We start from the raw sequence: 12,606 nt of genomic DNA, 5'->3' as shown, positions 1-12,606 counted from the left end.
TCTACACAGTCTGTACTGCTGGTAGAGGTGGTTGTGAACACCTGTCTTCCCAGTCAAGTACTGGGATCTCCAGTCACGATCCTAATACTCCTCATGACTGTCCACTACCACTGCTGTGAAACCAACACCCATAACATAAGACCTCCGAGATTCTAACTGTACCATTATTCACTGATGTTTTTGCACCAGTATTGTTCCTCTGCTAAGGAAGGGAAGGCCTACTTTACACCAAGCCCCTGTTGACAATTCCTTCCTTGTGTTTCTTTTAGTCAGTTTGTGCAGCCTAGAATAGGACACCAGATCTCACTCTTACTGGGCACTACAGTAGCAACTCACACTCCATAAGCACCACCCCTCTCAGAAATGGGAGGATTTCCAGTATATTGAACACCTCTGTCTCTCCCACAGTAAAAAAAAAAAGTCACACTGCCCTCCCTAAGGAATAATACAGCCATCTTTGCCCAGTACAATGCTTTATTACTCCAGCCATTTTCAGTCCTCATTGGCAGCAAGACAGGAAGCATTCTTGAAAGGGGAACCCCCCCCACAAATACTTTCATTGATTAATGGGTCTCACTTCCCTTGAATTCCTCCACCCCATTCAAACCTGTAAACCATAAAGAAACAAGGGCAGGCAGAAGGGTCTTTCACAGCTTTATTGAGATGTTGCCATTACAAGGCGAGTGGAGGCAGGAGAGTCACAAGGGCCAGGCTGGAGCCTTCATTCAGGCACCTGGGGAGGAAGAAGGAGAACAATGCAGCTGAACTGCAGGACACCCACCCCTACTGGGGCTCCTCCTGCCAGACCCTACCTGTCCACTGGCCAACATCTCCAAAGTCCTCTGCTCCCTCCACATCCTCACTGGTGCTCTCAGCATCTTCACTGGAGCTCTGAGGGTCTCCTTCCTCATCCTCAGTCCAGTCAGCTCCCACATCCAGAGGAGTTTCAACTGGTGCCACAGCCACCCGACTGCGGGTCACCAGGCTCCTGGTACCTGTGGACAAGCAGCACCCAGGAGTGAGGGATCCGCTATACCCAGAGACCCACAGTCTACTCATCTAAACGGTCCCTTTGTCCAGCATGGGATCATTCCTCAGTTGTCCAAGCATGGTTGTCTCTTGGGCAGAGATGCATCCACAAGGGATAGAGAACCAGACCCACCTTCATTCCGGCTGCCAGCACACCTGGACTCACAGCAGGCACAGACCTCATGGTCACCATACAGTTCCTCCCACCTGGAGGAGAGGACAGGTGAGGCCTCCACCTTGCGTGTCCCAGAGCACCCTCAGCAGGCTCCTTGCAGAAGTACCTCTTAGCCTCCCTGTTGTAGGTGCAGGACTTGGTCCCTGGTGTTGCTTTAGCAGGAGCCACAGCCATGACACAGTGCATGTACAGCTCAGTCACTTCATGCTGCAAGAGGGAAAGTCACAGCATTAAGGGATCAAGGCCAATAGAGGGACAGAGAAGAACCTTCTGCCATCAGTGAAGGCAAGCTGGCAGCTCTAGGCACTAGAGCTGCCACAGTCTGGTTCACATCTAGATCATGGATGGAAAAGCAGACCATGGATCAGTAGAGCAAGAAGGCTGAGCAGCCTTTGAGAGCAGTACCTTCCTGGACAGCTTCTTCTGGAAGAGGAAGGAATCAATTGTGAAGCGGAGCACATCCTTCTGCTTGGAGGGGACAAACCTGGACAGGCAGCCATCTGCCTTGCTGTCCACCATGCACCTGGGGACAAGGACAAGGATGAACCCCTGCAGGCTCTCAGGGCTCCTGCCCACCTCTCCTCCCAGAAGGGGCCGTACCCCAAGTTGTCGATCACGGGGAAACGGGGCTAGTGTGCTGGTCTGGTTTCTCCGTTACGTAACACGAGTGGATGTACAGCCTCTGCTCCACTGTGGCAAAGTAGGCAGTGGCCTGGAAGTACATGGGCTGACCCAGGAAGTACTCATCCTTAGGAGAGAGAGAGAGAGAGAGAGAGAGAGAGAGAGAGAGAGAGAGAGAGAGAGAGAGAGAGAGAGAGAGAGAGAATTACACCTGCACACAGCACCCCCTGCAGGCAGGTGGAGCCACTCGCTCAAGGACCTTACAGTTGGTGGTGAGCAGGACAAAGCTGTGTTTGTTCTTCAGGTCCTTGAAGAAGGTCTTTCTCCTGGCCCACGTGGGGACATAGCCAACCTTGTAGGAGTAGTGGAACCTGCAGGACAGAGGGGATGAGGGGCTTCTGGACAAGTCCCAGCCAGCCGGCCCGGCGGAGATCAGTGCGGGGAGCCCGGCCCCTGCGCACAGGCACAGCACAAAGAGAAACAAGCGCATTGCCAAATTGACGTCCCGCTAAACTGCTACAGAAGTAAGACAAATAAACCACCAAACTATGTTGAAACAAGAGAGCATAGAGTGTGAATGCGGTGACTAGGTTTTTATACTAGCAGGACTATGCTACCACACACATGGTCGCACTACCGCTCAATCAACACAATCAATTACACACAGAGACCCGGATTGTTCTCAGCGTCTAATTAGAACCTGCTTCCAGTCTGAGGCGGGACTCCGTGAAGCCGCCTGAACACTTTCCCGTGTGTATCTGACCCCAGCGGAGGAGTTCCACGTAATTTAACAGAATTAAATCACCCACACGTGTAAAATTTGCTCAGATTAATTTATTGTTCAATTAGTTTCTAATTTCCAAGGACAGTGTGTTAAACTCGCTGTCAGACAGAGTACGGAACATGCGACACGTCCGTCCACACTTTCTTTTATCGAGGGGGCTGTTCTATCAACACTTACCGCAATGAAAATAATTTTACTAGTTTTCATGTGTAATTGCATGTCATATTAAAATGTGTAATACAAGCATTTCTTTGCTTCCCAGTTAAGAAATACTGATCAGCTTTTGACATGTTCTGATAATAATTTGTCTGATTTCTCAGAGATTGCTTTTGCTTCGCAGCACTGAGAACCAATGGAAGCCCGTTTCCTCCAGGGAGTAAAAGAAAACGCACTATGGTATCTCAGAATTGTGACTTTGAATCTCAGAATTGCGACCTAAAAACTCAGAATTTTGACTTTATATCTCACATTTGCGACTTCGAAATAGCCCATATTTCATTGTCTGTCCTTTTGTTCTTGTAACGGATTCGGGTTCTAGGGCTTGTGCCCTCGCCGCTCCCACCCTACTAACTGTATTAGCTTGAATCCAGGCCTTGCTAGCTGAGCTAAAGAACATTTTAGATATAAAGTCGCAGTTCTGAGTTACTAAGTCGCAATTTTGAGTTACTTAGTCGGAATTCTGCGATACCATAGCGCGTTTTTTTAACTCCCTGGCAGAAACGGGCTTTCATACATTTCAATTAGTCTGATCAGTGTAGGACAAGTTAATGTAGAACCATTGCTATGTCTGTCTCTTGTTTGTATATAAATGAATGTCTTTGACAACTTAATGTTAGTTTATAATTTAGTTTTATGATGTAGGTCATGCGTTAACATATGCACGAGCATACAAAATGTCTCCCTCCTGATTCAGCTCATGCTCCATAGGAGTGAAGCGATTCCTCCTGCTTCTCGTACAATCATATCAGAACAGAAGCCCGTCTCACCCGGCTCTGATTCAAGAGCAACTCACATCTTTAGCCCCTTTTTTTATTCGTGATCGTAATTTTCTTAAGTTATGATCAATATTGAACTTTTTCTAAATAAAACGACAATAATCAAACATACAAAGTATTAGGAGTTGACAGGGTGCCCCTTTGGAATAGTCGTCAGAAAATGTGAGAAAAGGAAAGTTACCTAAGCTCTCACACACAGCATTAGAGATTGGAATCTGATTGTAAAAAAAACGACCTGTCTCCCCTTCATTTAACGGTGCTGTTGTTTTTATTTTACATATTGTAGCATTTTAATGAATTGTTAAAAGATTGATACACAAATCGCTAAATAAGAAAACGTAAAAACCCAACTGTAAGCAATTGACCATTCATATTCCTGAATTTTAAATCCCTTTGTTTATCTGTGTCCAAGTGCCTGGTGCAGCTATTTTGAAAGCAGAGTCTATGACTTATTGCGGAAGCGCATTGTTGCCACCCAGGAAAAAAATCTTAATTAATAAATACCAAATTATCTCCTTATTACGAGATAGCAACGATATCATATGTGTGTATGAACAACCTGTTATATTTGCAATGGCAGTACCTACAGGCTATCGAAAGGTTTGCTGGCACTGTGGGTTTAATTTTCCTGACAATGTGCATGCTGAGAAATGCGCACGGACTGACTTTCTTCTCGCAATGAAAATGTTAACGTTTGTAGCTCATGTAAACACAGTTTTAACCATTAGCACACTCATATATATCCTGAATCAAGAACGAAAGTGACCTAGAATCCATTGTACCGCTTCAAACTGAAAGTCAGATATTTAGTCTCAAAACTACATAACTCAGGATTTTTTTTTCCTTTGATGGCAGCATTGGCTTCTGTTATTTAGATTCAACCACTGAAGAGGTTGGTTTTGCGTTTTTAGCTATTGAACATAACTGGTAAGTTTAAGTCAGTTCTTGTTACTCTTCCCGCTCGAAAGAGCTGTATTAATACCGGCGCACCTGTCTCCACAGGAAGGTTATTGCTGTTCCCAAACCAATGTACTGCAGCTTCTGGCCACGTGTTCCTGCTGTCAGCCTGTGATACCATGTTCTTCCACCGCTAGAAATATTACTGCTCTAGTACAGTAGTAAAAGAGGAAACAAATGCAAACACCGTTTAGAAAAAACACACACGTCTCAAGCCTTAACCATGACAAGGATGGGATTTGAACCTAGACGAGCAGAGCACAATGGATTAGCAATCCAAAAAGTGACTCATGTTTAATTTTCTTTTCGCTTGCTCGATTTGTAGTACGCTCCTCAATCCTTACAACCGCTAAACAAAACAACTTCATGTGCCACAGCATTCTGCTGCAGGTACGGTTTGCACCGTGTATTAGGCGAACCCGAATGAAATATTTCAAATATGTGAAGAATTTTATGAAACCTGAAAAAAGATCACAGCCAATGTCAACAATTTAGAGCCTGTAGGCAGCTTCAACAGAACAAAACGATCTGAAGCCGCAATTCTTTCTTGGAGTGTATTGTGACACTCTAACCACGTTGTTGCTATTACTGCTACATCTGCTGTCGTTGGTTAAAACTCTACTCAGCGGGCAAGTAAAGTTGTACAAAAGACTACTTAAAGCCGTCCAAATTCCATTATGTGAATTTAAGCTTTTTTTAATAATAGCATTAGTAATACAATGCGTGCTCAGAAACCTTACTTATTAGCTTATGAAGCAACAGTGTTTCGACAATTTGCGGTCTTCAAAAAGTAAACGCTGAAGTTTTTATACTTCCTTGTGAGCAGATCACCTTTGATTTAGAAAAGGAAAACTTACTCCCCTGTTGCTTTCATTGCAATATCTGAATCGAGACCCAAGCGCTAAGAAAGCTGAATAACGCAAAAGACATATTCCCGATTTTAATTTAGATACACATTTTCTAATGCAGCTTTCATTACAAGACAGTCTATTTCTCGAAAGCGTGTTATGTAAAAAAGAGAAAAACGAAAATATATGGATGACAATCTTTCAAAGATTAAGATTTTACTTTTGAGAAATTGTCATCTTATGTATCTAGACGCTTTTCAACCGCTGGTTTTGGAACTTTGCTGTGCTTCCTGAATCATTTTCAGTGTTATAAACTGGGTGTAGAGGGAGCGATCACTGTAGAACAGTTGATAGGTTGGAGCTGTTCAGACTACTCTCGTTATTTCTCAAATGCTCACATCATTTTTCTTTCACGCTACGACGCGAGTGTGTACATGTGTTTGGTTTTCGTTTCACTGATTCTCATTGAAGATTTGGAAATTAACGACGAAAGAATCAGTTGCCTCGGAAAGCAGAAGCTTTGGTTCACAACGATCTTGAAGACACGCCCATGTAGTGCAGCGTGTGATATTTGTACTATAAAAGACCAAGTGCTCAAGGTGACGTCTGCGTTTACCGTTTAAACTTTTCATCCCGGGCGCACTTTTAGAAAGCAAAGATAGAGCAAATGTGTTGAATCACACTATGACAGCCGTCAGCAGAGTGGCGCAGCGGGAGCGTGCTGGGCCCATAACCCAGAGGTTGATGGATCGAAACCATCCTCTGCTATACACACCGTCAGTTTAATGATGATGATTTTTGATTTTTTGTCTCTCGTGTGTGTGCAAGCTTCAAACTTACTGTATTCGTTAATCTTTACCAATAGCAGATGCCCAAATGTATCTTTGGTTGTTCTGAGATCCTTGATAGTTTCCTCAAATCCTTCAAATGAACATTCATATCAAATCAATTATGTTTATATTTATTACAATTAAGGTACATATACAAAATATCAACGCACATTTGTATAATGCTCATTTAATGATTGTCAAGGATTGTCAAGTTCTCCAACAAATCTGTGTTCTAATTTTAAAATATTTTTGCTAAGGATACAACGGGTGTATAAATGAATTCTCCTGACAGCCAGTTGAAGATAAAATTCCACACGTGAAAATGGTTCTCTTGAACATTGACTTAGGTACTTAATTGTTTACATGTAGTTCCACACGAGTAAAATGCACATTTCCTGCAAAGATCAAGAGGGTTTACAAAGAAATCCCATCAAGTTTAAGAAGAGATTATGGTTATAGCAGAACAATCTGAAGCACATCCCTGAGTGGGTTTGAACCACCAGCCCTTTATTTAATAGCTGCACAGAAACACACTCCCGTTGTTTTTTGACATTCACACGTTTGTAGCTAAAATAAAATACTGACATTTTCCTGCCAGCCAGCAGTATTTCTCCTGCACTGACCATGAATAACCAATAACTTTATTTCATCTTTCGCAGGCTGTAATCTACAGAAAAGGAAGTGAATACTTGTATTAAGATAAATCAAGCCGAAGGAAATGCACTGCCGTTGTTTTTCTCCACTTTTCGTTAAAAGGAGAAAAATCACTGGCATTTTCCTGCGGTATTTCTTCGGTCCTGATAAGCAAGACTTGTATTTTATCTTTCATAAGTTGTTTGAATTTCTTGAAGTTCAGAAACAACTTGTTCCAGCAAAGAAATGAACACTTGCTTCAAAATAAATCAAGACGTATGTCTCTCTCGCTGCGTGTGCTCTTATCTGTCCATCTCTCTCTCCTCTTCTCTCTGGCAGTCTGTGCAGAGTATCTGAAGGGGATGTAACACCCCTTGGCAAATAAGAAAAATTCTGAGGCAGAATAAAAAAAAACATTATTCTCTTCTCAGTCAGATTCACAGCTTAGACTCACACTCAGACAGAAGCTCAACTCCGTACTGCTCTCTATCCTAATAATCCAGAACCAGAAGATATTCAGACAATCAGTGCTGCTACATGAACAATATCAGACAGAACAGCCTGGACTCAAGTCACATCTCCCCCTTTTCTCCTTTCTCCCAGTCCTCTTAGAAACACAGAAGAGCTCCTGGTTCTCCTCTCTGTGAACTGGGCTCAGGGGTCACTGATCTGGCAGCTGTGGGCTCTGTTCCAGGTCAGAAGCAAGAAGCTTCTATTAACCCTTTCCAGGACTTCCATCCCTTCAGTATTACTTTCTTTACTGTATATCAGCCTCCAAACATGTTTTTTAAGTGTTTTATAACACAAGTGAGTGTGGAATTATATTAGTATTTATGTAATAAACAGCAGTATTGACACTCTGATCAGTATATTGATTATTAGTAGCCAATGGGCCGATGGTCGTGACTACAATAGTGACCAGTTGACCAGTCTGTATCTCTGAGCAGTGCTCTGGTGATTCTACACCAGACCTGGGAATCAGCTGCTCTCACAAGTGTCTCACAGACAGTCTTATAAATGTGCAATTAGATGAAGTCTTGTAACAGTTATACAGTTAATTTAAATCATCAGACTACCTATAGAGCTGAGAGCTGGGTGGAAATGAAACCAGGATACACATTTTAACCTCCAGGAACATGAGTCTGATCCTCCTAGGTTCTATACTCTGATGATTCGTGTAAAACCCTTAAAAGCGCTTATTTCAGGGACTCCTGCTCGTTCTCTACTGCTCCACGCGGGTACGCTTTGTAACGCATTAATCTGTGAAGTAAACTTTTTTCTTTCTGTTTAATGAATTTCATTCCTCGGTTTGTCGCTCTCCTCCTCCAACTGTTATAAATCGCCTCTCTTCACAGCCCATTTTTTTGGGGGGGGAGATGTTATATTTGTATGAAAAGCCCTCCGGGCTCCGGATAGGAGTCTCCTCCAGCAGAGACGCGCTCTTTTTTTAATTAAACGTATGGAATTTACAAATATAACTACAACCAGAGGATCAGAAACAGGTACAAGAGAAAAAAACACAACAGAAAAAAACATTTAACCACCAGAGGTAATGAAGTAAATTATGTGATCAAATTGTATTTTTACATATGTTTTCCTGGCTTTATTATTTCTCAATTATTTATAGAATTTAGTGTTTCAACATGCATGCATTTCCTGTTTAAAATAAAAATCAGCACTCACTTTTTTACAAAACGAAAAAGACGCTTTTCTTTTTGCAACATTTCGAGTACCTCTGGTATTCCTGAAAAAGACACACAAAAGCAGCAGAGACGCGCTATGTTCTGTCAGAATAAGCGCTGTGACGTCACAGACACCAGCCAGAGAGCCGGGATCAGAGAGAGAAAGAGCGCGGGAGGCGCACGGAGTGCACGGAGAAGAGTTATTGATCACTTATCTATCGACAACCAATTATTTCAACTGAAGAACCGTAGAAAAATCGATTAACTTCACCGATTGGTGAGTACTGATTCTTTTCTTGATCCTGTTTAAATATCTAAAAAACAGTTAATAAATAATAATAATAATAATAATTGCTTACACTTATATAGCGCTTTCTGGACACTCCACTCAAAGCGCTTTACAGGTAATGGGGATCCCCTCCACCACCACCAATGTGCAGCATCCACCTGGATGATGCGACGGCAGCCATAGTGCGCCAGAACGCTCACCACACATCAGCTATCAGTGGGGAGGAGAGCAGAGTAATGTAGCCAATTCATAGATAGATAGGGTTAATAATGTTCAATCTGAAATTAAACAATGATTATTCATATTATTATTTAGGTAACTGTATCCTAGAGCTAGAAAATTATATTTCAAGTTCATAAATGTATGTAAGTAACAGTTTAAATGCTTTTTTCCAGTGTTTATAAATCATAAGAATGGTAACCAAGGCGACAGGCGCTCCGTCACTGCACGCGTTTAAGTGTCTAGCATTTGTCACAGAGAGCGGTGTGACGTCACGGGCAGCAACTAATACTAATATCAGTGTCTTCATGTTAATATTAGTGAGAGTACAACTGGTAGTTTTAATGCTAGTGTTCATGTGAGTATTAATGACAGTGGCACTACTGATTGTTTTAGTTTTAATGTTCATATTCATGTTAATATTAATTATAATTATCGTGTTACTGTTAGAGTATTAACACTAGTAGTAATGTTAGTTTCAGTAACAACATTTTTGTTATTATTAGTAGTTTGTGTCAGTTTTAGTGATAGTGTTACTGTTGTAGTATTAGTAGTATTTATATTTGTTTTAGTTATTGTGTATCTGTGGATAAGTGTGTTTGTGGTATCTGTGCGTGTGTGGGTGCATGTCTGTGCATGTGTGGTGTCTATGCGTGTGTGGGCTGTTAGTGTGTGAGCGTGTGAGGTCTCTGAGTGTTTGGTGTCTATAAGTGTGTGTCTGTGTGTCTGTGAGTATGCGTAGTGTCTGTTTCTGTGAATGCATGCCTGTGAATGTGTGTGTATGGTGTGTGTCTGTGAGTGTGTGGTGTCTGTCAGTGTGTAGTTTTATATTTGTAAGTGTATGTGTTGGTATGTCTGTTAGTGTGTGTAGTGCCTGCGTCTATGTGAGTATTAATGATGATAGCATGTGTGAGTGTATATATGTGAGTGTGTAAGTGTATAAATGTGTGATGTGTCTGTGAGTGTAAATGTGTGTGAGAGTGTAGGTGTACAGTGTATCTATCAGTGTGTGTGAATGTGTGTGTAGGTGGGCTTGGGTTCCACTGATGTGTCTGACAGAAGTGACCCATCAACAGGTGTTGAGTTCCAGAGCCGCTTGCAAATAAAAACACTTTCTAGAGTCATGACCAACATCCAGAGAGCTGTGAGTTCTCTGTTTTTATCAGTATTAGTAATAATGACAGAAGTAATTCCCACGCAAATGATTATTAACCAAGACAGACATCAGAAAATATCGCCTTTGCAATGATGTCACACCTCTTCTTCATAAATTTTCTTTAATGACAAGACATTTCTGTGTCTGAGTGTCTGCTGAAAATAGCGCGACAAGCCATTTCTCTCCAATATTTTCTGGTGCGGTTATTTATCGCATACAAAATATTATTCTCATTAAGAATATTTTACCTGCAAAGTCACAGTGAAACTGCTACGGCGAATGAACTTTTTATGAGTGAAAAACATTCAGAAGACTTAATGGCTCCAGGGGAGGCTTGAACTTATAACCTCAGCATGACTCCACTCTACACAGCTATATAAGTAACACAGACTGACTGATTGTACCACTAGACCTGTGTAAGGCAGGCTTTTACACAGATTGTAAAACTGGCACAAATGCAGGGTGAAACATGGGGTTTTGGATGTGGATTCATCTCCACATGGGGGAAAGGGATAGTAAAATATCAAGGAAAATATAAGAGACGAAAATAAAATATATGTGCTCACTGCAAAGTAGGAAGAGGTGGTTAGACAAGCAAAACAGCTTTGCAAATAATGTGAAGCGACATTGTTTTGTGTCTATCTGCTCACGAATTTCGCTTCATGTGCCTTAAGCTGTGCAATTTGTATGGTTGTTGAATGAGATTGGTTTCTTCAAAAGCCCGGTCAATTGCCAGTGGAGAGCTTGCCATTAACACCTTCATGAAGACTCCTTTAATTGTCAAGGCACCTCCTTTGCATAGAATAGTAGCACCAACACTAAGAGAAAGGATGAGAAGTGTCTTTTATCAAGCTATTGCAGTGTTTGTTTGACGGAGGATCCTCGTGTGCTGAACTGGCTCCTGGAGAAGTGTAGTGCAGTAAAAGAGAAGGACACTCAAGACTGTCACAGAACAATACAATTACAATACTTTTATGAGAGTAAATATTACTGGTGAAACAGTTTTTATAATGGTGAAAACAGGAGCACCTTCTCTACATTTTTGACTGAAATATTTAAACGACAAGAAATACTATCACTATGCAATTCATGAATGCAATTGAGCTCCTCTAAATGTTCTAGTCTGATGAAACAATGTATAGAATTATGTGACAATATTGGAATTAATTCAAATGCACAAGATAAAGTTTCAGCAACAAAAATGTGCTCGAAAATATTTTACAAAAAAGAAACCTTACATTCACCTTAAACAACATTCACCCTCTACGTTAGCAGAGAACAGTAGGACAGATAGTTAGTGTCACTGGACACTGCGTCACAGAGGCCAATCTCTTCTCCCTCATTATGCAGGCTTACCCACTCATGATGAACTGTCCTCCAGTGATAGTCAGTTGCCATCACCAACTCAGATTTCAGACTCAGTTCATGTACATATTATACCTTAATTGTACCTGCCACTGCATTACAATAATTTGATCAAAACAACTGCTAGACAATTATCAAATATTTCCTTTCTTCTTTTAGCAGATAAAAAATAAGTATTTATTCCTTTCCTCTCCTACCAGTCTTTGCAAGCCACCCAGTTTTCTCTGAGCCAGTGTGAGGTATGAGGCACTCAGGGCTAATGCAGCCGAGCACTCTAAAGAGCTGGATTAAAGGTCCAGACTCTTTGGGGACGTAAGTTGGAATCCCACTGCTGCCAAATATCTCCAACTATCTCTGTGTTAAGAAGCACTTAATTTTTTGTTGTTACATCCCTTTGATTTAAACCAATTTCATACCAATACATTTAAATAACCACACTGTTCTTACGGCATGGCTTTGTCTGGCAAAAAAATAACATGACATCTCCTTTAAAACACACATTTTCTACAGAGGGAAAAGGAGAACTCGTGCCATTCAACCTTATAGCGTGATGTCATTTTCTCACGCTAATTTTTAGATGCTTGTGATCGAATCTATGATCCTTATGAGTGCGCTCACCCTCCATAAAGGTACAACAGATATAATGTGCCAAGTTTTTAGAGAATTGCTTTAAATACAGGTCAGAAGAAGGCGACAAAATGTCCGCTAGGCAGTTCAGCGATGTCAACTGTGTTCTCTGTTGTTTAGGTGTAGAGTGCCAGCCGTTACAACCAGGAACCACACAGTTTCAGGCATCAAAAAGACTTCCCCGAACCCTGATCCTGTCCTTACTCCGATGATGGCATTCAGACATTTCCTGCAACAAAGTGATGATATGGTCTTCAACAACACATGTGAAAAGCTTGTTCCCTACCCCTGCAGTCCTTCTCAAAGAAGGACCAAGTGTGCTCAGTGTTAAATGCACTGTTCATTATTAATAATAATAATAATAAACTTTACTTTATATAGCACCTTTAAAGGTGG

General features: G+C 41.5%; 2 protein-coding genes across 2 annotated transcripts in view; one reads left to right on the top strand and one right to left on the bottom strand.

The window, feature by feature from the left end:
* LOC148668498 (uncharacterized) overlaps positions 1–12,606 on the top strand; it is a 127,230-nt gene that overhangs the window by 72,098 nt on the left and 42,526 nt on the right. The window lies entirely within an intron of this gene.
* Positions 82–1,988, bottom strand: LOC148668502 (zona pellucida sperm-binding protein 3-like). Its single transcript, XM_088632942.1, has 5 exons — positions 1,805–1,988; positions 1,610–1,727; positions 1,311–1,411; positions 1,163–1,236; positions 82–113 (listed from the first exon to the last, which is right to left on the bottom strand). Exons 2-5 carry the CDS (start codon positions 1,721–1,723, stop codon positions 82–84), a joined length of 321 nt encoding a protein of 106 aa, XP_088489068.1. The 5' UTR covers positions 1,724–1,727; positions 1,805–1,988.

Source organism: Lepisosteus platostomus, chromosome 5 (genome assembly GCF_059453375.1).
Source record: "Lepisosteus platostomus isolate fLepPlt1 chromosome 5, fLepPlt1.hap1, whole genome shotgun sequence".
Classification (NCBI taxonomy): domain Eukaryota; kingdom Metazoa; phylum Chordata; class Actinopteri; order Semionotiformes; family Lepisosteidae; genus Lepisosteus; species Lepisosteus platostomus.
This window is presented reverse-complemented; position numbering and strand designations above follow the sequence as displayed.